At 43.4% G+C, this 25,752-nt stretch overlaps 1 protein-coding gene across 5 annotated transcripts in view; it reads right to left on the bottom strand.

Annotated features, from left to right (window-relative positions):
- Positions 1-25,752, bottom strand: part of cadpsa (Ca2+-dependent activator protein for secretion a) — a 185,742-nt gene that overhangs the window by 6,105 nt on the left and 153,885 nt on the right. For all 5 annotated transcript variants that reach the window (XM_086116892.1, XM_086116893.1, XM_086116894.1 and 2 more), the window contains one exon: positions 3,406-3,510. In XM_086116892.1, the coding sequence (XP_085973018.1) occupies positions 3,406-3,510 (105 nt within the window). The remainder of the gene's footprint in view (positions 1-3,405; positions 3,511-25,752) is intronic.

Below are 25,752 nucleotides of genomic sequence, written 5' to 3'. Positions count from 1 at the left end.
AAAAGGACTTTGGCAACGGCAAGCCATTGTTGCTCACTACTTTGGAAACAAGTGTTCGATTATCTAGACTCTTATGCTTATGTTTCATAGCTCTCTAGTCATCGTGTTTTAACTTCACATGCATGTATTGTTTTCCGGTCATGCTCGGTGTCGTGTATTTTGATATCCTTGCCGTTTGCAAGTGTTTTGTGTTGATTTTGGTTTTATCCTCGCTCTTTGTAGCCAGAGGCTTTTGTTGTACTTTGTCACTATTAATTGTATGTAATAAATCTCATTTGTCATCTTAAACTTGTCTACGTTTGTGGGATCTCTTTTTCACCGGTTCTCACCGGAACCTGACAGAATTGACCATGGCTGCATTCTCTTCGAGAAGAGCCAATCTGTGGAATTTTTCCCTGGCTAATTAAAATATTTGGTAAGATTAGGCTTGTTTAAAAAGCGCACAAAATTATGGATGAGCCAGAAGCAGCAGTACACTCAAGTTTAAGGCTACATGTGTTTCATCATTTTGTTTTTATCGTTGCTTTTTATTCAACTCAACTGTATTTATAGAGCACTTTAAAACAACCACTGTTGTGTTACAGTTTGTTTTTGTATCTGTCCCTATCAAATAAACCCATCCATCCATTGTCCAGTCTGCTTATCCTCACAAGTGTCAGGGGCGTGCTGGATCAAGGTGCAGGCGGACTTGTGTAGTGGTCTGCGGACTTGTGTAGTGGATGTCATCATAGAGGCATTCCATTCAGAAATATAGTCACACTGGGAATTGAATCCTCTGAATCATTATGAAAATCAATTCAGTGAACGCATTATTGTTTTCATCATCGTTGTATATTTTTTGAAATCATCCCACTGGCCAGCATGCACTCTTACATACACTACCTGTCAGGGGTGAGATAAATAGCCTGAAAGATGTCATAGGAGAGGACATATTTGAATAAAGAAGTCAACCCCAAAATTGTCATTACAATACGTTCTATTCTAAACAGCATTTTGATTAAAATTGCATTTGTTAAAAATGAATTAAGCAGCAAATTCCAACCACTTTTATCCACAGGGGGCGGCCATTTTGCCACTTGCTGTCGATTGAAAATGACATCACAGTATTTAATGGCTCAGGTAACGACCACTTATGCCTCACCTGTTTTCTGAGTTTGGTCAGATGACGTTGGCGAGCAGAGCTGTGATTTGTTGTTTGCTGAGCCCTGAGTAAATGTGATGTCATTTTCAGTCAACAGCCAAGTGGCAAAATGGCTGCCCCCTGACACTGCTAAAAACGGGTGGATTTTGCTCCTGAATTCATATTCCACAAAGGCAATCTTAATCAGGATGCCGTGTTTAGACAAGTGGGGGTTGCACAGAATATATTATTGTGATGACATTTTTGGGGCTGGCTTCCGCTTTTTCAGTAGCCAGTGCTTTTCTGCAAGGGTATCTTTCTCCTGACGTTGTCAGCAGAGCCCTGAGTCTCTGTTCTGATCATGGTTTCTTCCTCAGGAGTTTTTCATTTCGTCTGCCACCATTGCGCTTGTTCACGCAAGGGTAAACAATTCGTTTCCTTTAATGTGTGAGGCGGAAGACCTGCTCCAAATGTGCCTGCTGTGTAGTGGCACAACATAAAGTTGACTTAACTTTAAACAGTAAACAGTCTCTCAGATGAAAAGGGTGCAGAGACTTCTTCCTAGCTCTTTTCTGGTAATGAGGATTCGAGCAGTGCCCGCTCACCATTTTTGTTGGCATTGTTCCAGCATGATCAGGAATTACAAGTTCCATCGAGTCCAGACAGCCCCTTTATATTTTATTTTTTGTCTCAAATTACTGTTTCACTTGACAATCACTTGTAAGATACAATAATTGATTTGTCCAAATACTCCCGACTTCCTTTGCAGTTTACTGGAAGAACGTCCTTCGTTACGTAACTTTGTTGTTGCAGAGAGAAAGGGTTAAGAAAGCAGTCTTGGAACCTGCCTGTCAGTATACCTTGATAATTAGGCGGGGCACAGTTTGCAGCTACAGTGAAACTCCTCGACAACGAAATCATGTTCAGGGGGTTTTTCACTGTAGCAAATTTGATCTCAGATGTAAACACGCACACACAATCGAATGTGTACTCTTTATTTTTATTTCAATACAGTAGTGCATAATGTAAGTATGAGCACACACTTATTTGACACTTCATATTGTCAGTGTAGAAAGGAAAAAAGGGAAAGAATTTGCGAAATTTACGATCAGCATTCACTTTCACTTACATCAATTTCTTGGATAATGTCTTTTATTTTGCTTGCTCCGTCTTTCATTTTGATCAATTTTATCCTCTCTTCCAGCATCAGAGCTCTTCTTGTCTTAGCTGCTTGACATCCAAAGGTCCGTTTTGTAGCCATTTTTTCAACGCAATGTCCATGCTCGTCTGAATCTAACAATAACAAATACTTCTTGGACCCGGTGGCTTTTCTTTCCACCATCTCACTGTCTGTAACTCGACCTCCCCTCGATCGCCACCCAAGACAGCGTTGCTCAGCTAATGTCATACAATGAACTTCTAAGCCAGCTTACTACGCTTCGTAGTCCTCGATGGCCATAGTTAGCTCTCGAAGGCTAAAAACCTTACGCTAACTGGAGCGCTTCTCTCTCATTTGCGCTTCAGTTAGCGTAAGGTTTTTAGCATGATAACAAGTAAAGCATTTTCGAGGAAAATGCTTTACTTGTAATACGAGGAAACGTTAGTTTATTTGAATGTCCGTCAAGCCATAAGCAATTTACTCTGAGCAGCTAATCGGATGCATTCCACTCTATCTTCCACGGATCTAACTACAGTATCTACACACATAGATAGTTGAGGTCCCTCTTGGCCAATCGGAGGCCAGGATGATGCTCGGTAAGCCAATGGCAGGGCAGCTATGAGTATTTTGCGTTCAGGAAATTCGCAGCTGTGACCGAAATAAACATCGTTCACTATGTAAACCAGCGTGGTAGTTGCTGTTGCCGATTCCGAACGAAGCAGTAGAGGTCGCTGTTGGATTAGACTTCATTGTAGTGAATGTCTTCGCGAGGCTGGAGCAGAGAAAATGATTTCGTATAACGCAACAGGGATTTTTTTCGTCCTATGGGGGGCAGTAGAATGGGAATGGTGTTAATGCATGAAGATTTTTTCACATTAGGGGGTATATTCGCCCATGTAGGTTTCGTTCTAGAGGAGTTTCACTGTATCTTAATCGTAGTAGCACCATTTATCGACAAAGCCTCCCAATGCAGGCAATCAGACTCATTCTACACATCGTTAAATGTTGCCGTGAGGCCAATAGATTCAAATGAACAAAGCCTCATTCACCTTCAACAGACGTTGATATTAATTTATTGGAAACTTCCTTTATTAAGTTGACTGAAAATCTCAAATGGAGTTGTCACCTTAACAATTCTGATGAGAATCTTCAACTGATAGACATGCAGTTGCAGGTCCATGCGGTCCGTCAGCCATGTTCCGATGAGGTTCATTGTACTGGTATACCATTGCTGAAAAAGAGCAGTACGAGTGGATGAGTGAAGCAGAAGCAGGAAGGAGCTGGCAAACAAATCTTTATTTGTATAAAGGGTTCTCTGATCCAATTCAACAACACCCATACAACTTAGCACTGATTGAGAAAAAAAAATACAGTCTCTTTTCCTCTCAAAAATCGGCCCCATCGGCACAGGCTGCTATTTAAGTGTTTACTCCAGGAAGAAGCAGCTGGCAATGAGGCATCACTTAATAGGATCCTAATAAAGAGGGATGACGCTCTTGGCACAAAACAGAAAGTCCTGTGAATGACAGACCTACAGGCACTTGTCGAAGGCCGTGAAACATTTCGTTGTAGTTTCCCTGTAGCATGTTTAAGTTCTGTTGAATTTGCTGTTTCTGTTCAAGAGAAAACTACCATCACAGTACACTATTGGAGCAAGGACAAAGTCATATTGGGATACTTATGTTTGATAAAACAAACAATAATTGAAATTTCAATCTTTTTCTGTCCAACAAAACCAGGGAAATGCACTTGGGGGGGTTGACTGTGATGCAGATAATGACTGGTACCAAAAGATCACTTACTAACACGACAAACATTTTATTGACATTGCTAGTATCCTTCATACAGGTGCATGTTTCAACCTTGAGATGCTGTCATGACTCAATTTAGACCAGTCTCCCCTACATCAGTACCTACAAGGCACACTGCGCGCAGGAGCCCAAAGCTTTCATATGTCCCTCTGTGGGGCCCGGCTGTTGTCATGTGTAATTGATGGAGAATAATGAGCACAGGCTGATACTAATGGAAGGTGACTGACTTCAACTGGCAGGGTCACAGAAAAGTGGATGCACGGTGAATCGACTTGGAAGAAATTGGGTTGGATAAGGAGGTGCCAGATGCTAAGTGGTACTTTCTGAGTTGGAAAAGTTGAAATGATTCCTATTTAACATCTCTTGTTAGCCCATCTCGCATCAATACCACTGCAGCTGATAATTTTTTGCCTTTGATGTTAATTTTCAGGATCAAATTCATCACCATCAAGATGCACTTTCGAAAGGCCTGGATTCTGTAAATAAGATTGATTGTTCAAGTTCAAATGCCCCAAATGTTGGAGTTTTGTGACACCATTTCTGAAAGGATGGCCAAATGAAGATAAGAGGAATATCAGAATACTGACAGTGGGGGGGGGGGGGGGGGGGGAAACACACACAACAACGGAGGCTCGTAAGTGTTTCAGTGCCATGTTTAGGTGGTGATGATCATCAGTCACTCATCTTTGGATTAACTGCTGAACTCCACCCCAGGAAAAGATGAGTAAGACTACAGAATGAGCAACACATAAACGCACATCTCACTAAATTAGATTATTAAACAAATGGGAAAACACTTTTCTGTTGATAAATTACGACTAAGTTTCTAAAATAAAAATGTCACTTTGATAATTTCTTATGCAATATTTAAATTTGGATGATGACAAGATGGTGAATTCGGGCTTTCACAAACTGTTAGCATCACAATTATTATTATTTTTTTAAAATCATGAAATATTTAACTCTGTATAGTGAAACCATATCAGTTACACATTTTTGAATTGAACTGCTGAAATTTAGATGCCATGACATTGAAATTTATTGGAATGCCCTTTAAAACAGAGCACGGCGACTTAGTTTGAAAAACAACAGCCACCATCAGTAGAGTGGAACCAAATTCTTGAGCACTTGTGCCCGACCAACAACAAAACAAGCTCAAAAGCACACCACAATCACAGCCATGACAGCTGAAGATGAAGAGATCAGGTCAGCGAGTGGGACACGGGTGAGGAGAAGATGGCTGCGGCCATGCAGTACTGGGGTGAATCAGAGCGGCGACCTGGTGCCAGCAGCAGCCTATCTGTCGCTGTGTGCCTGTGAAGGCTTCAGCGTGGCAGCAGGCCTGTGATCTCGCCCCAAGCATAACCCCCCACTGGGAGGCCAGGCATGGAGTGACTGGCTGCTCTCCCTCTTTCCATCATCCACTCCTTCACTTCTTGTCGTTCTTTAGACTTTTTAGACATGGTGCCACGCAGCACCCATCAACTGCCATTTTTCACAGCAGCCATTTTGTGTCCTCTTCTGCTTTGCTCCTACTCATTTTATGTCAAAAGAGGCTTGACAGTTATGTCGCAAGTTTTCTTGCCGCCATGGCATTTGGGGGGGTCTGTCAAGGACATCTTGTCTACACATAATGCCTGTTATTTTCATCAAGTTTTAGATCCTTTTTGGGCCAATGTGAGTGTTCTACTCATTTGAAGACATTTAAAACAGTGAATGTTGATCCAGGAATTGTCATCAATGTCTCGACAGCATCAGGGCATGACTTTGATTCATTTTAAAGGGCTTTTGCTCGTACTATAATGTGTTGGCTATAAAATATACAACACAAAGTCTCTTTTTTTAATTTACCGTATTTTCTGCACTATAAGGCGCTTCGGAGTATAAGGTGCACCTTCAATGAATGGTCTATTTTAAAACTGTTTTCATATACTATATGCACCACATTACAAGGCACATAGAATAGAACATTATGCATCCACTAGATGGAGCTAAGCTAAAGGAAATACAATACAATACAACACAGCTTTATTTATACTGTTTAGAGCTTCAACAACCGCTGCGGCTGTCACAAAGCGCTTGACAGAACATTTAAAATACTACATCCAATACATCAGAATATTGATCCATATATGAGGCACATTGGATTATAAGGCGTACTGTCAGCTTGTGAGAAAAATGAAGTGCACCTTATACAACGACCGGGCAGATGATTGTTCGCAGTCGGTGGCACATTTGATACCAGGCCACTCACAGGGAGCAAATTTATTGCTCATCCGAGTTTGAAATTAATCTTGAAAATAAGGTGCATCCGCTAAAGACTCTCTTTATACATGTGAACCGACTCGGTTTGGTCATGTGATACGACTGTATTTAAGGAACTGTAACTGCAGTCCAATTAAAAACACAATTTTATCACTTACAGGCGATTTTCAATGGAGAGAGACAAGGAGTGGGCTCCAACTAAGAATGGAAATTACATTCCGCATAAGATTGATTTATATTTGCTTTACACCTGTTTACAAATGTTGCTTCATGTGAAACCACTCCTCAGTGGAAATAAAAGAATGGGGACCGTTGTTCTCGATCACCAAGGCTTGAAACGTGCAATTCTGCAACATCGTTTGTAAGTCAAAATTAGCATTTTAGCACCCCAACTAAACAAATTGAAACAGGTCATGAGAATTAAGAGAGAATTCATCAGAATGTGTTTAGACTGCATTTTGGAATTCACTTCCCCTTTTAAAAAGAATCAAAACGTTTCTCACATTGTTGATACAATTACTGGCAACTAAGGGTTGTAAAAAAGAAAAAAAAAAAGAAAAGTAGAATCACCGATTTACAGTGTATTTCATACACAACAATATGCCTTACATGCTGTAATTAAAACTGCAACATTTAAAAGCAAAGTAGAGAAATAAGAAGTAGCTTAGCAGGCTCCAGACTAAGGAATTTTACTGGGTGCACAGTACATTCCGCTTGAAAAAAAAAAAAATCAATGTTTTGAAGTAAAACCAGAGTCATACATATTAATCGCTATAAATGTCAAGTTAATGTACAGACCGGCATTGCAAGTATAATCAGCAAATTTCACACTCCGTGCATGTTTGTGTTGACAAGAGAATTTACAGTTGAACTGAGCTTGTATGCCTGACTAAGGGCCGATCCTAATACCTAAGGTGCAGGCGGTATCTGTTCAGTTCCATTCAAAGACCGTGTACTGTAAATGTGAGCGTGAACTGTTGTCTGTCAGTCTATTCTCTACATATGTGCTCTGCGACTGACTGACGACCAGTCCAGAATTTGTCTCCTCTGGCACACGAGGGTAGAGGGGAGAAAGTAGGCATTGATCATCCTTTTGGCTATTGTTCCGTGTTAGAGTTATGATGGATCCAAGAATTACGCCTTTTGGGGTTGTTGTCTTGTCAGAAGCGGTATCGGCCCCATATATTTGTAATATACTATATTCACAATATACTTGAAGTTTTAGAGATTTTGTTCACATTTACCGTCTTTATACTGGACAATTAAAGGATGGCTATGACTTTTTACTAACTCACTAAAAATCAAGGGATTGCATTTGTACAAATTAATAATAATGCTTCAAAGAAAAAAAATCTACGATGATGAGTATTAAAATATTGACGCTGCAGCAACATTCCAAAAATACACAAGAACAACATCGAATTTATTTGCACCCTTAGACGTATAAATACGTCAATTTGCGCATAGCCGTTCCCTCCCCATGACGTATTAATACGTCAATCACGTGTTTTCATGGGGGAAGGTGCAAGAGAGTCTGATGCAACTTCTCACCACAGGATTAGGCTTGACGGCAATGTTAAATAGCAAAAAAATGGCCATCGGGTGGCAGTGGTGCAAAAATCAACCAGGATCACGCCGCAGAAGTAGTAGAAAGGGCGTACAGTGAAGGAGGGGCGTATGTGGATAGTGGATTGGAACATTAGCAACTAGCAACGATGGAGAAAAGGAAATAACTAACTAAAAATGATTTTTTTTTTGGTATAAAAGCGTCCTCGAAACAAAACAACAAAGGAGATGGTGTTTGTGTGGAAGAGAAAATGACGCTTCGGTCACTAATCGAAAGCGGCACCCGTCAAACGAACGTCGGCCTGCACAAACATGCCGTGCTACACGCAGCCCGCATAGCTCACACCGAATTTCGAGTTCATCTGATGAAGATGAACTTGCTCCACGTCAGCGATCATCGCTTGGCAGAGCATTTTGTGCCTCCCGATGCCCCACATCGCCCACAAATCGCCTCCCCAGCGACTTCCAGCGATGACGGCAAAGAGGCTGCATTGCTTCGCATGGCCGACGCCGGGCATACGTCAGCGATTCGTTGGAATCGTCTCGTAGACGACGCCGAAAACGATGAATTGGAGAGCGATTTGGATCCCGATATGTCGGACGAATGTGTGCCTTCGGACATAACGGAAAGCAGCTGAGAGTCCTCGCCAGAGCCGCTGGAACGAGGAGGTAACTGCTGACTAGCAAGTTCCCATTCAAAACTTCATCACTTCTTATGCCTCCTCAGTCACTTTTATGTACCACTACATTCCCCGCTATACTATGAAGTTGCCAGTAACACTCATCATTTATGTACGGTTGATGCGTCTCGTAGATGTGGATGAAAATATGCGCTGACTTGCATGTCGCCATAGGTTTTCAAAAAACAAACAAACAAAAAAACAGGACACATTTGGTCCGCTCAGCTCTGCTAAAACCACTAGTGTTAAATTCATATTCCATTTCATTTCAAATTGGATGCTGAGCAACGTGGAATGAATGGTGTAAATAGCAGTGTGCGAGCATGTATGTGTGTGTGTGAGAGATGTTGAAATGTAAGTGGAAAGCAACAACAAAAAAATAGAAAAATAAAAGTGTGGTAATTGTACATACTTCTATAAATTACAGATTGTCCAACCAGAAGCCAAAAGATGACGACTCCTCGCTTTGGTGGTGGAAAGAAAGGTAAATAAAATTATTGTACCTCACTCAGCAGCAAGATATATTTGCAACTTTTTATGTTTCTATAATTTATAGGTCGTGCATCTGGACGTGGTGGGATGAATCGATGTGGTGACAAACTGGATGGAAGCCAAAAAACATCTTCTCCACAGCTGCACTTTTGTTCATAGTTCAATAGTTTTGCTGTGTGCAAATAAATTATTTTGCGACAAAAACATTTGTAATGTTCTTTTGTAGGAGGAACACATTATTGAGGTATTTGAGCTGCCACAAAAGCAAAAAATAGTGTAAAACTTGAAATGATGCTTGAAATGCATGCTTTTACAAAAAGCTCATTTTCTCTGGATTTCTGCAGAAAATCGGCCTTTTCCATAAAACTTAGCAGTTTTCTAATGCTGATTGCCAACGAACGGAGAAAGCTAGAAACAAACAAAGAAGAGAGTCTCACCTTTCTTTTGACAGGTTGCATGTATGTATAGCCATAGAACAGAAACTTCTTTGGGCCTTGCAAATCAGTCAAAATTCAGTAAAATGTGAGGGATTGAGGGGGTTGCTCCAGTGAAAAGGGGTGGTATTCAATGAGTTAATGTCAGCGGTCCCCAAACAGTGCCACTGTGAAGACAATTTTGGTGGCATAGAAAGATAACTTTTTGATTTCTACATAGGATACATACATGTCCAAACCAAGTCCACTTGAAAGTTGAAAAAAAAAGTATCCCGCCTGGGGCAAAAAATGAGCACATAACACCATCCAGTGTGGGTCATTGGGCAAGATCCTTCACGCTAATGCCTACCTCATACAATGATGAGAGACAGTAAAATGAATGACATGCCGGCTCAGACGTCGCCCGGCCAAACAAGGTCTGCGTCAGGTGCTGGGGAACCAGAGCACCTTGATGAAAAATGGGCTACTGGAACAAAGCGGAGATGGGCGAGATGCGATAACATGGCTCTGTTGGAATGCTACTACTCAAGCAACCCGAGTCAGAGGGGTTACATGCAGAGAATGTGGTTGACATTGACACGGTTGACCACGAAACAACTAGTAGCTCAGTGTTCCAACATCCACAAACGGCAACTGCTGTCACAACTTGAGATTGATGAGGTACAACGCAGGTTCTATGGTGAAGCGCCCCAGGCTGCCAGATCAGAGGAGGAGGTCATACCAGAGATTGGGAGGCAAGCCCCAATGAATGCAGATGATGAGATTGGGAGGCCAGCTCCAATGAATGAAATGCTGAGCGAGGCAGCAACTGACCTGAAAGCTAAGATCATGGCGAGAATGAAAGCTGGGCAACCTAGAAACCGATTACAACGGCTATGTGTGAAGTACCACCTGAAAGTCTCATTGAAAGTGTGAATGCAGCACTGAGGGCGATCCCTACCGTAACGATCACGGAAACCAATGAGCTGATATACGCTTCAGCATCAGTGATCCTTGAGATGCTTGGCTATAAGAGCAACCATGGAAGCCATGAGATACGTTACCCACCATGGAAAAGACGGTTGGAGGCTAAGATCAAGGCGGCTCGGAAAGATGTGAGTCAATTGACGGAGGCCCAGAGAGGTGTGATGAAAAGGCCGATACCCGAGAGGTACATCCAGATGACCATACCTGAAGCACTCGAAACTGCCAAACAAAGGCTCCAAGCCTTGTCCAGCCGCCTAAAGCGGTACACGAAAGAGAATGAGGCCAGACGAATAAACAGGCTGTTCGCAACACAACCTGCGAAAGTGTACGCTCAGTGGCAGGGTCCTAACAACAGAGCTGACCCACCAAGACTGGAAACTGAAAGGTACTGGAAAGGCATATGGGAGTAGGAGGTTGCACATAACAGCAGTGAACAATGGCTGGTGACCCTGAGAGAGGAGCACAGCAACCTCCCTGAACAGAACCCAGTTACCATAACAGTGGCAGACATAAAGGAAAGAGTCTCAGATATGAAGAACTGGACAGCACCAGGTCCGGACATGGTCCACACCTACTGGCTAAAGAAACTCACAGCACTCCATGAGCGCCTACCAGCACAAATGAACCAGCTGCTGAGGGATGGGACTCACCCAGGATGGCTAACCGAAGGGCGAACGATCCTGATCATTAAGGATCCCTCAAAGGGTACAGTCCCATCCAACTATCGGCCAATAACCTGTCTCTCCACAACATGAAAGCTCATGTCAGGCATCATTGCGGCTAAGATAAGTGGACACATGGATCAATACATGAGCGAAGCACAGAAGGGCATTGGTAGACATACCAGAGGAGCCAAACATCAGCTCCTGGTTGACAGAACAGTCGCACAAGACTGCAGGTCCCGACGTACCAACCTGTGCACAGCCTGGATTGATTACAAGAAAGCCTATGACTCGATGCCACATACATGGATCACTGAATGCTTGGAGTTGTATAAGGTGAACAGGACCCTAAGAGCCTTCGTTGCGAACTCGATGAGGATGTGGAAAACCACACTTGAAGCCAATGGCAAGCCACTTACCCAAGTGTCCGTCCAATGTGGCATATACCAAGGTGATGCACTCTCCCCACTGCTGTTCTGCATAGGACTGAACCCCCTAAGCCAAGTAATCACCAAGACAGGCTATGGATACCGCCTCAGAAATGGAGCTATAATCAGTCACCTCCTCTACATGGATGACATAAAGCTGTATGCTAAGAGCGAAAGGGACATAGACTCCCTGATCCACACAACCAGGATCTACAGCAGCGACATCGGGATGTCATTCGGGCTTGAGAAATGTAGTCGGATGGTGACTAAGAGAGGAAAGGTAGTCCGCACTGAAGGGGTCTCACTCCCTGAAGGAACAATAGCAGACATTGAGGACAGCTACAAGTCGGTCGGTATACCACAAGCCAATGGCAACCTCGAACTGGCAACAAGGAAAGCGGCTACGGCCAAATACCTCCAGTGAGTGAGGCAAGTCCTAAGAAGCCAGCTCAATGGCAAGAATAAGACCCGGGCAATAAACAGCTATGCCCTGCCAGTGATCAGATACCCTGCAGGAATAATAAGGTGGCCAAAGGAAGAGATTCAGACCACGGACGTTAAGACCCGAAAGCTCCTAACCATGCACGGAGGGTTCCATCCCAAATCCAGCACCCTGAGACTGTACGCAAGCCGAAAGGAAGGAGGCCGGGGACTAGTGAGTGTGAGAGCCACTGTCCAGGATGAAACATCCAAGCTCCATGAATACATCAAGGAGAAGGCTCCAATGGTTGACGTACTCAGAGAATGTCTCAGACAATGGGGAGCAGAAGATGAGGCGCTGGAAGAGGGACCATTATGGGAGGACAAGCCCCTACACGGGATGTACCACCGGACCATAACTGAAGTGGCCGATCTCAAGAAGTCCTATCAGTGTCTAGAGAGGGCTGGCCTGGAGGACAGCACAGAGGCACTCATCCTGGCTGCTCAGGAGCAGGCCTTGAGCACCAGAGCCATTGAGGCCCAGATATACCACACCAGACAAGACCCAAGGTGTAGGTTGTGCAAAGAGGCACCTGAGACGATCCAACACATAATTGCAGGGTGTAAGATGCTGGCAGGGAAAGCCTACATGGAACGCCATAACCAGGTGGCTGGCATAGTCTACCGAAACATCTGTGCGGAGTATGGACTGGAAACCCCAAGGTCAAAATGGGAAACACCTCCGAAGGTGGTGGAGAATGACAGAGCAAAGATCCTGTGGGATTTCCAGATCCAGACTGACAAGATGGTAATGGCGAACCAACCAGATATCGTGATCATAGATAAAGGGCAGAGGAAAGCCGTTGTAGTGGATGTAGCGGTCCCAAGTGATGGAAACATCAGAAAGAAGGAACACGAGAAACTCGAGAAATACCAAGGGCTCAGAGAGGAGCTGGAGAGAGGCTGGAAGGTAAAGGTGACAGTCGTGCCTGTGGTGGTCGGAGCACTCGGGGCAGTGACCCCCAAACTAGATGAGTGGTTGCAACAAATCCCGGGAACAACATCGGACATCTCAGTCCAGAAATGTGCAGTGCTGGGAACAGCAAGGATACTGCGCAGAACCCTCAAGCTTCCTGGCCTCTGGTAGAGGACCCGAGCTGAATGAGGGACGGACACCACCCGAGGGGGGGTGAGACGAGGAATTTTATATATACATATATATATATATATATATATATATATATGTATATAGGGCGGCCCGGTAGTCCAGTGGTTAGCACGTCGGCTTCACAGTGCAGAGGTACCGGGTTTGATTCCAGCTCCGGCCTCCCTGTGTGGATTTTGCTTGTTCTCCCCGGGCCTGCGTGGGTTTTCTCCGGGTGCTCCGGTTTCCTCCCACATTCCAAAAACATGCATGGCAGGTTGATTGGACGCTCTAAATTGTCCCTAGGTGTGAGTGTGGGCGTGGATGGTTGTTCGTCTCTGTGTGCCCTGCGATTGGCTGGCAACTGATTCAGGGTGTCCCCCGCCTACTGCCCGAAGACGGCTGGGATAGGTTCCAGCACCCCCCGCGACCCTAGTGAGGATCAAGCGGTTCGGAAAATGGATGGCTGGATGGATATATATATATATATATATATATATATATATATATATATATATATATATATATATATATATATATATATATATATATATATATATATATATATATATATACATATACACTGTATATATACTGCAAAGCAGTGAGCACAAATTCCGATATTTGGAAGGTTCATTCAAAAGTTAGTGGTACACCTCGATGTGTGCACCACGATCTATCTATCTATCTATCTATAGATATGTATATATGTACAGCCATCTCGTTACCTCTGCGTCCTAGTCGCATAATTTTCCCACGGGACACACAGTTCCAAATAATGTGCGTTTTTGGGACGCAAGGAAAATTTTCAGTCAAAACAAATACAACTACGGGACTCGCAGGGCTCAAACTGTAAAATTATCACTGTATGCAGTGATAATTATACAGTTTACCCCCAGCGATTCCCAGGGACTCGCTGATCAGAAAAGTATGAGTCCTATTATGCATTTAGAAAGTCCCAAATTTCGAATTCTACTTATTCGATAGCATATGATAATAACACAAACAACAACATATACCTACAATTATATGACATCCAGAGGACCAGGAGCTTCTTCTCTGACTTCCGGGTTGAGTGAACGCTGGCGCGTTTTGGCTGCCGCTGCTCTCCCACAAACATTTGTGTTTTACGGTGTTTTTATGCTCGATTGTTTTACTGTTTTTGCACGGAATCACTATCATCATCTCACAGTCATTCCACTCCAGCCCCCATCCACGCCTGCTTCACACTCTCAACCATCTTCGTCTGTTTTCGTCCTGGCGTCTCAGTGTCCTACCTGCTCGGCTCTCGGACCAGGCCCCGTGCCATCCCTGCTCTGTTGTGCCCCGTGATGGGGGTCGGCAGGGCCTGTGTCTGGGTTCTACTGTTGTGGATCATCCTGTCGCTCCTCCATCGACCTGTCGAGTGTCTGCTCCAGTACTCGGTGGCTGAGCTCCTTAGGCTCCGCTTCCAATGGCTGGGCCCTCCTCCTGCTCTACATCTGCTCCCGGACATCGTTCGCTTTCCTTCCCGGAAATACATTCACCGTGGGTCTCGTCGGGGCTTCTGCCTCAACCGATCCAACAGCATCACCTCCTTCTGGTCATCCTCCTGTCGGCCATCCAGAAACGCCGGCCGGTCCATCGACCATCGTGCGTTAGCCGGCTTGGCTAGGTCGGCTAACGGTCCCCGCAGCAGCGAGACTGCCGCCGTCAACTTCGGGCTACTTAACATCCGTTCACTTACTGGGAAGGGTAATCTCATTCAAAGTACTTCCGGTTTCTCTCCCTCCACTTTCCTCCTTTGAATGCCTTGCCTGTCAAATATCTGGATCCATTCCCACGATTATTGCCACAGTGTACCGCTCCCCCAAACCCCACCGTGACTTCTAAATGAACTGTCTGCTGTCCTCACCCATCTCTCCTCTCTGTCACCAAATATAATAATTCTGGGAGATTTTAATATACATATGGACAACACTGCTCTTCCTCTCACCATTGACTTCACTTCTTCACTTAATAGTTTTGGTTTTGATCAATTCGTAGATTTTCCCACACACATCAAAGGTCACACCCTGGATCTGATCTGCTGCTCTGGTCTTTCCCCCTCCAACTGTACTGCTGACGAACTTCCAATAACGGACCACTTCCTTATCTCAATCAACATAACGCTCCAGCTCTCAATTGCCAAATCACCCCGGACCATCGTTTACCGTAATATTAAAGACATTAACATTGACTCTCTCACTGCATGGCTGTCCACCCAGACTCCGGACATTGATTCCACTCCTGATGACTTGGTTTTCCGTTCTAACTCTGGTCTCATCAGCATCCTCAATACGCTCGCCCCTGTCAAGTCCCGCTCTGTCCTTTTTACTCGGTCTGCCCCTTGGTTGACCCCTCATCTCCGTTCCTTGAAATGCCAAACCCGGCAGCTTGAAAGACTTTATAGGAAATCCGGTCTCACTGCTCACAAGGACATCTATGCAGCTCAACTATCCCTCTACAGGGATTCCATCTCTCGAGCAAAATCACATTACTACTCTGGACTCATCTGCTCCAATGCTGGAAATACAAAGACTCTCTTTTCCCTTTGGAACAGAATCACTCAACCCCCTGACTCCCTACCGCCTCACTTTTATTCTCTTGACACCTGCAACGCACTTCTCCTCTTTTTCAACGAAAAAATCAACAAAATCCACCGGCATCTGGGCTCCTCTGTACCTTTCCCCTCCTCTGACCTTTTCACCCCTTGCAAACTGTTCTCTTCTTTTGAACTCCCCCATCTCTCATTAATTTCAGACCTCATCATTAAATCCAAGACTTCCTCCTGTCAGCTTGATCCCCTCCCCACAGTTCTGGTCAAATCCTGCCTACCCTCTCTGCTTCTCTTCATCTCAGCCATTATCCATTCCTCTCTGTCGACTGGAATTGTTCCTATGCTCTTCAAAACTGCAGCTATCACTCCAATCCTGAAAAAAACCGGTTCAGATCCCAATGATTTCAATAACCTACGCCCCATTTCCCATCTTCCCTTCATTTCTATAATTCTTGAGAAAACTGTCGCCTCTCAGCTCCACTCCCACCTCACCGACAATAGTCTTAATGAACAATTCCAGTCCGGCTTCCGTCCCCGTCACAGTACTGAAACAGCCCTCATAAAATTCACAAACGATCTTCTCATGGCAGCAGACTCTGGCCTAATCTCCATCCTCATCCTCCTTGACCTGAGTGCAGCCTTAGACACAATCTCTCACCCCATCCTCCTCACCACTTTCTACCCTAGGCATCACCAACACCCCTCTACGTTGGTTCCACTCATACCTCACCGGCCGCTCTCAGTTCATTCAACTTAATTCTTTTATTTCACAATCCCTCCCCGTCTCTTCTGGTGTTCCCCAGGGTTCTGTCCTAGGTCCGCTCCTTTTCATTATCTACCTCCTTCTGCTCGGAAACATTTTTCGCAAATTTGGCCTACAATTTCACTGCTTTGCGGATGACACCCAGCTCTACCTCTCCAGCAAACCCGACGCTTCTCTCCCACCCTCATCCCTCTCTCACTGCCTCTGAGAAATCAAATCTTGGTTCACCCATAATTTCCTCAAGCTAAACAGCAATAAAACAGAACACCTATTCGTCGGTACCAAATCTACTCTAAACAAAGCCGACAGTTTTTCCCTCAAAATTGATAATGCCACTATATCTCCTTCCCCCCAGGTGAAGAGTCTGGGTGTCATCCTTGACAGTTCACTATCCTTTCACTCCCACATCAATAACATTACCCGGTCCCCTCATTTCCACCTTCGCAATATAAACCGCCTCCGTCCCTCACTCACTCCTCACACCACTGCTATCGTTGTTCACAGTCTCGTCACTTCCCGTATCGACTACTATAACTCACTTCTCTTCGGTGTCCATCAAAAATTCCTCCATAAACTTCAACTTGTTCAGAATTCAGCAGCCCGGATCATCACAAGAACCCCCTCCTTCCATCATATCACCCCCATCCTCCGACAGCTCCACTGGCTTCCTGTGAAATTTAGAATCAATTTCAAATTACTTCCCTATACATTCAAAGCCATCCATAACCTTGCACCCCCCTACCTGTCAGATCTTCAAATTTCCATTCCCTCTCGCTCACTCAGGTCCTCCTCCTCCCTCCACCTTTTTCTACCCTCTGCCCGTCTCAGTACAATGGGGTGCAGAGCCTTCAGTCGCTCTGCCCCCAAACTCTGGAACTCACTTCCTCCCAACATTCGTAATATTGACTCTCTTTCCATATTCAAAACCCAGCTCAAAACCCACCTATTCAGACTTGCTTATCCACCTTAAATCTTTCTTTCTTTGTTTATTATTTTATCTGTGGTTTTATTATTGCTCTTGGTTGTAAAGTGTCCTTGAGTGTTGTGAAAGGCGCTTGCAAATGTAATGTATTATTATTATTATTTAATTATAAACAAATGCTGCAAAAATTTAAAGAATTCAGTAGCAGGCCTGAGGATTTCGGAAATTCATGGTAACCGTTTTTCGGTTCCGTCAGATTACCCAATGGGAAACCACGATAACAAATTTTGGGTTCTGTAAACATTCATCATGGGAACCCATTTTTCTATTTTGACTGATATTCATAATCAAGAATTCTGAAACTCAAAAGTATAATGTTTCAAGGGTAAATGTTTGAAAACTATCCATGAACAATGAACATTACATCAGCAGCTGTGTACTCCAGGTTTATTCAAAAAAATAAATGGATCAAAATATGGTGTAGTCATATGGCATCATGAATACAGCATACCACAAAATCTGAGTATTTTTTCCAATCTCACACTGCAAAGATTAATTTCCTGGTAAGTATTGATGTGGCTTGACTTCCTCTTCCCAAGACGATGCATGTGTAATCTACTATCAATTTGACGAAAGAATCTAACACACGTCATCATTAGTTCTACCAACAGTTAACATTAGCATTACTACACCTAGTGACGAATGTTTTATTAATAAAGTTACCATGCTACAACCAGTAAATTATACAATAACCAATACTGTTTCATAATATTTTTCATAGCGATTAGCCTATAGATCGAATGACCAATTTGCCTGGTAATCGTGCCTCTCGTCGTATCTCGCTCTCGTGTTCTGTGCATACGTCACAGGTGAGTTTAGTGATACGCCCTTCGGACGATTCATACGAAAAATCAGACTGGCATTCCCAGTTCATAAATGTCGTAATTAGTAGACCTTTGTGAGTTTTTTCACCGCCATCTCAAACTTCCATTCGCGCGACTCCTCAGTTTTCGGACGAAAATAGCAACCCGCATGCGCACATAACGTTATCTGTTCCGTCCCACCCAACACTGAAAACAAAACAAAATGAAAGTAATTTCGAAGAAACACACACACACAACACCACAAACACCCATACAGACAGTGAAATCGCGTTGATCACACAGGAGAGACTTGTTCGCGTACAGTCAACTCGTGTGCGGTGACTTTGATGGTTAAACGATTTTTCGGTACCGTCAAAATGGCGCCACGAAAAACGACACCCTACCAGTAACAATCGTTACCGTGAAATCCTCATGCCTGCCGTTTTGTTGTTGTTTTGACTGAGAGATTTCCTTGCGTCCCAAAAATGCACATTATTTGGAAGTGTGCGTCCCACTGGAAAATTATGCGTCTAGGACGCGGGACGCAGAGGTAACGAGATGGCAGGTATGTATATCTGTTTTTGGCATGTGGGAGGAAACCGGAGTACCTGGAGAAAACCCACGTAGGCACGGGGAGATCATGCAAACTCCACACAGGAAGGCCGAAGCCGGGATCGAACCCACGACCTCTGCACTGTGAGGTTGACGCACTAACCACTCGACACCGGGCTACCCCCACAAGAAAAAAAGTGAATAATGAGACTGAATTTCCACTGTATGTTTTTAAAATCAATTGATATGCCCTTCAGCCACCACCACCACTTTTTTTTCCCCCTGCTCCAACTTTACCCCAAAGGAGACTCGTTACATAAAAACCCTGACAAGTATCACCGCAAGCTCTTCAAAACAGAGCAAAATACATCCTCCATCAAAACAGCTTTCACTTCACGGACAACGTGGTACTACTTAAGGGCATGATTACGATCTTTTGGTGTCCGCATGTTAAAGAAGACGAAAGCCAATTGACACTTGCAGAGCTTGTCAAATGAACAGTGATTGCCCCCTCTTGTTTAACTCATTTTGGCAAGAATTAAAAAGAAAAGAAAATCCTCATAACAGATTAATTCACCCGATCTCGTTTTTTAGGGTGCATGGCAGCAGGGGGCTAGCACTTGATAACAGCCAAAAAAAGCGTAATATGACTCTACATAATAATGCCATAACCCGACAGGACCTAAATCTGTGATCCTACTGATTCAATTTCTTCAACCAGGATATCGTTTCGTGTGTGTGTGTGTGTGTGTGTGCGCGCGTGTGAGCATACATTAATGGGTTTTGTCACCTTGTGGCATGCTGATGAACCCCTACCTATACACATGCGACAAGCACGTTACACACAACATGCAACATTGCAGACACATTCTCACATGTACACGTATACATCTGCTCGTCCATCACCGCTTCAAGCGAGAGCTGGGAGAGAGAGAGAGAGCGACCTCCTGCCCCCATCTGACACCAACCCACCCTTGCCTCCAAAAACTTCCACCCACTGCCATACACACAAACCTCGCCTTGAAGCCAGTGTTCACACCCAAGTCTTAACATGCCACTTGGTGGGAGGGAAGGGTGAGGGGGGTGTCACCAGCAGGATATGATTCAATAAATGGCACACATTTTCTTCCCCTATTCATCTTTTTCATTTGCATACATTTGCCATGCGATGTAATGAAGGGGCTATGGCCTTTTTAGATTTGTAGGTCAAATGATGAATACCATTTTTTTTCTACACAAGTTTTAACCCTTTCATGCACCAATAATGATAACCTGTAACCTGATAACATGATAGGCTGTCCACTGTAGTAACCGCTGTCCCTGAAAGGGTTAAAGCTGTCAATAGACAACAGGATCTTTTTTCTAATAACCAACTTACTTGAAAAGAAAGCTACAATGCATAATCAACTGTAGATATATCACTTCATTTTCCTCAAGGGCACATTCAAATGTTCAAAGTACTCTCCAGGGAAGGATGTCACAGGATTGTTTTTTTTTGTCAGCAGCAAATGTTTGAGCCCACAACCCTCTCTTGTTCAAGGCCTAAGTGCTTCCCAACAGGCTACTGCTGCCCGTCAAGCTACTACTACTCCTACTCCAATTATTATTATGAGTTCTGACATACTGTATATCCTCATTTGAGACCATGGGCACTAATTTATTCAACTGCTGAATGGAGAGGCGGGGGGAAGGCTAATGAGGCATTTTAAGATTAATAGTTGAAAGTATTACATACAGATTTATAAACTTTTCCTTTATCAATAACTAATCATTGATTAAAACTATACATGATGTACATACAGTATGTATTACAATGTATGTCAAGTGAAACTGGAAAATGAAAATTAGGACAAATGCTGAGTAAATAACAAGGAAGGAAACAGACTGCAAAGTGCATCACTCCCCGCCATGTATGGTGCTGTGAAAAAGTATTTGACCCTTTCCTGATTTCTGTGTTCTTTACATATTAATCACATACAAAGGTTTCAGTTCATCAAACCAATTTTAATATCACACAGAGACTACCCAAGGAAATACAAAATGCAGTTTCTAAATCCCAATTGAATTTATTAAGGTACAACCCCCCCAAAACTACCTGTCCCCATGTGAAAAAGCAATTCATGGGGGGCACCCCTTTTTAAATCACAAACTGTGACTCACGACAGTTTTGGGAAAGCTAAGTTCAATTTCACAGGCAACACCCAAGCACCACATTTGTTGAATCAAGAAATCACTTAAATCAGGGGTGCCCAAACTTTTTGGACTGAAGATCGACTTTTCGATCACCCAAACTCCCGCGATCAATCCGTCAACGCACGCCATGATGAGCAACAAACAGCCTGACACGGAGGCATGAGACACACTTTTGCAGCCTGTTAACTATTGTTGCTCACACGTACCGTTTTAACGGCCCTCTAGATTCCTATTCTTTGCCCGTGCCCTGTGTGAATTGTACACAAAACAAACTCCGAATGAGAATATGAGAATAATGAAAACGATAAAAGATATAGCGCAACAGCTCTGATCACAAGCTGCAATTGCAGACTGCTGAGCGCGAACAACTCCCGGTGATGCAGGTCACGCGCCACCGTAGGTTAAGGATTTACCTGCTTTATTTTATTTTATTTTTTTAAATACTTTTTGTGAAAATGAGACTGATAGGATGATTAGGGTGTAGTGTACATTAACACACAAAAAAATATTACTAACATGCACAAGGACACGCAAATAGTGTTGTTTGTTTGTTTGTTTGTTTTTTCTCCTCTACACCCCTCGCGATCGAGTTGGGACCAGTCCGCGATCTACCGGTTGAACCCGATCGACGCAATTGGCACCCCTGACTTAAATTGATTCTGTCAAAGTGGAGTCGGCTACAAGATGTCAAGAAACAAACACATCATGCCACGATACAAAGAAATTCAAGAAGAAATGAGAAAAAAAGTTTCCAAATCTATCAGCCCACAAAAGGTCACAAAGCCATTTCCAAGACTTCATCGAGGGCTTCATCAAACCACTGTCTGAGCCATTATCCACAAATGGATAAAACTAAACAGTGGCAATCATTCCCAGGAGTGGTCGACCAGCTAAAATTATTCCAAGAGTGCAACGACGACTCATCCAGGAGGTTGGAAAAGAGCCTATAACAACACCCAAAGAACTCCAAAACGCGCTGACCTCAGTTCAGTTCAGTGTGCACGACTCTACTATAAGAAAGACAAATGGGCAAAGATGGCATCCATGGGAGAGTTCCCAGGCGAAAATCACTGCTGTCCAAAAAGCACACAGAGGCTCGTCTCATATTAGCCAAAAGATATCTTGATGATCCTCAATACTTTTGGAAAAACATTCTGTGGACTGATGAGTCAAAAATTGAACTTTTTAGAGGATGTGCCCCCCGTTACTTCTGGGGTAAAAATGGCACGGCCTTTGATAAAAATAACATTATGCCAACAGTGAAGCATGGCGGTGGCAGTGTGATCGTCTGTGGTTGCTTTGCTAACTCAGGACCAAGACAACCTGCTGTGATTGATGGGGCAGTACATTTTGCTGTCTGCCAGAAAATCCTAAAGGAGAACGTCTGACAATCAGTCAGCGCCCTCAAACTCAAGTGCTCTTGGATCATGCAGCAGGACAACACACCAGCAAGCCCACCTGTGAATGGCTCAAAAAAAAACAAAATTAATGTTTTGGAGTGGGAAGGGTCAAAGTCTGAATTTGAATCCAATTGAGATCCTGTGGTGTGAGCTTAAACAGGCAGTTCATGCTAGAAAACCCTCCAATATGGCGGAATTGAAGCAATTTTGCAAAAAAGAGTGGGCGAAAATTCCTCCGCAACAATGTGAAAGACTCATCACCAATTATCGCAAACGCTTGATTTCAGTTGTTGTAAAGGGTGGCACAATACATTATTAGGTTATGGGGGCAATTACATTTTACGTTAGGGTCAGAATGGTTTGGGGTTTTGGTTGGGCAATGGTTTGGGCCACCCAAAAATATGAATCTTTCATTTGAAAAAAAGTCTGTGAGAGGTTTTTGTTGTCATTTCATTGCAAAACCAAACAACTCTAACACATAAATTTTCTCCATAAACACACAAGTCCCAAATGTTCACATAACTATAAAATTGTACTAAAATGTCACATATTATGTTTACAGAATCAAATTATGGCAAGTAAGTGCACTACAACTGCAGTCCCTGAACCTTAATTTAGATGAGCCCTAAATCTTAATTAGGGGAAAACAAGTCCTCGAGTAATTCGAGTACCTTTATCAAAAAAAAAAAAAAAATGCTGGAGGAATTTTTTTACTGCCTCTGCTAACTATTTTGGTGTGCACCACTGGAAAGACAAGACAAGCCATTCACAGCATGGCTATGCATGGGGGCAACATGCCAAACAATATATGGACATCAATGGCTTGGTACACTTTTATTTTGAAGTTCACCTTTAAAATGCATGTGGTGCGGCAGCAACTGGATGCTGGCATGAGCCCAGTTTTTATTGCCATGACATATTGTCACCAACGTCAACAAAATGTCTTCTCAAAATCCTGTTTAATTGGATGAAACAAAACAAAACAAACAAAAGCCAATAATCAATTACACCACCACTGTATAATGCGGCGCCAGTCGCCGGGATAAGCGGCTAATGGCTATAAGCTAGCAGCTAGCTACCAGCAGCGGGTGTCTAGTTTAGTCTGGCAACAGCCGTTAGACTACCTGTAATTATTACAATATAATTAAGTTTATTGTTCTTTCACCAAGCAGAAATGTATCTTATGTGAAGACTCAATCGTTCAATAGAACTTTTAGTCTGAATACGATGATATTTGATAGCTATAGCCCTAATTGTAACTCGTCAAAGTCATTGTTATTTTATCCATGCTTCCATCATCACTAAATTACAGTTTGTCACCACTATTTTTGGAACGTCAGCCAGTCCGTCATTACTACTTTAACCACGCTTCCATTCTCAAAATTACAGTTAAAAAATGCTTCATTAAAAAAATAGTTACAGCTGGTCACCTCTATTTTAGGACTGCTGGATCTTTTTTGGTGGCATCGGCGATAGCCAATCATAGTCAAAAACCCACTTACAACGTCACACACACACAAACTGCACAAGCACAAGCGCACACACACAGTGTATTTCTCTCATATGTTTGACTACACCAGAGTTGCTTCGAGCGGAGAATAGAAGGGGATCCTCTGACGAAAAAAAAAAAAAATTAAATTTGAACATTGGTAGTCAATCTGGTGACCAGTGGTTGTGTTGGCTGCTAAATACTATCTTGGCAGTTGACAGTTCACCAACTGGAAACAAGTCAATGTACATAGCTGCACTTACTGTATTTGATTATTCTGCTAATCAAGAGGTACCCAATATCTCACGTCATCAGTTCAAAGCACTTATTTTACTTTAATGGAATGGCAACTACAAACCCTGAAGACAAGCGGCGATGAGTAACATGCATACGTGTACACATTATTTACAGACAGAAAACCTATAAAAAGTCAAACCATTTGTAAGGTCAGTGAACCCTGTTTGAGGGGCCGCTCAGGAGCTTTTGTGCTGCTGAGAGCCAGGAATGTTGGAGCTGATGAGGGGCCTCACAACAGGGGGTACATGAGGATTACAAGCTACCGGGCCTCTGCCTCTTTCTGCCTCTGGTGCCCCTCCTGTAGGTATCTATTTGTGTTTAAGACTGTGGAAGACCACCTACTTATATGTGCAGTTTCTTTTTTTTTTTTTTTTTTTTTTAATCATTCCGATGTTGAAACTAATAGCTCAGGATGTTATTTCTGTTCTGTCTGTGGGCAGCATGGCTCACTCGGAGGTACAGTGGTCGTTTACCAACCAGCAGGTTGGTGTTTTGATCCTCATTGCAACCATGTCGAAGTGTCCTTGAGCAAGATACTGAACCCCAAGTTGCTCCTGGTGCTGCGTCACCAGTCAGTATGAATGAGATAACAGTGTGAAGCGCTTTGAGTACCCGCGGTAGAAAAGCGCGATACAAGTGGCATCCCATTTACCATCTGTCCTTACCTCAAGTCTGGAGCCCGTTTACTTCCCTACTTTCTAAGTTTCTCTCTGGAGATGGTTCTTTTTTTTTTTTTTTTTACTGTTATCTTGTTTTGGGGTCTTGGGACGAAGCCAACGTGCAGGAAATAATGATGAGCCACAAACTCATGGCAATGAAGATAATGTTGATGATTTTTAGTAGTAGTAGTAGTCAGAGTAGTAGTAGTACAGTTAGTCATCCTATTCTAACAAAATCAATCATTTTCTTTCAAGACATTAAAGGAGACATTTCAACTTTTTTTTCATTACATTATCATAACCGTAAGTCATTGTTCAGGCCAACATTTGAGAAAGGGAGACAAGAGCGAGTGAGGAAGGCATATAGAAATACAATAACTTGAGAGAAAGACGAAGAAAGACACAGGCAGAGAGGGAGGGAGAGAAAACAAAAGAGAGAGCGAGAGAGAGAGAGCGAGACAGAGAGAGAGAGAGAGAGAGAGAGAGAGAGAGACGTCCTGCTGAGACCCAGCTGTGTCTGCAATTAGCAGGAGGCATGGAATGATGATTGTGGATGCGCCAACACTAATCACAAGTGACATGTTTCCTTTTGAGGGAGAAGCAAGCCGAACACCAAAAGGCAACGCTGCTTTTTCCTCACAAATACACATGCCGACACTGATAGACACAAAACCCACACAGGCACACAAACACACACACGAGTGTACGGATCATCTTGAAGGAGTGGAAACTCTAAATCTGACTACAAGACATTTTGCACTTTGCACAATGGGTTTGTCTAATCCTACCTGGTCTGCTTTTCAGAGCCTACTGCTGGCCTATTCTAGTCTGGCTCACAAGCTCAGCAGAGAGGCCCCATTGATGAAGACACTCAATTACCATAGTAACT

The sequence above is a fragment of the Hippocampus guttulatus genome, chromosome 8, assembly GCF_054856545.1.
Source record: "Hippocampus guttulatus isolate MCC_2025c chromosome 8, RoL_Hgut_1.0, whole genome shotgun sequence".
NCBI classification, from domain to species: domain Eukaryota; kingdom Metazoa; phylum Chordata; class Actinopteri; order Syngnathiformes; family Syngnathidae; genus Hippocampus; species Hippocampus guttulatus.
The sequence above is the reverse complement of the archived record's forward strand: the minus strand, read 5'-3'. Positions and strand labels throughout refer to the sequence as shown.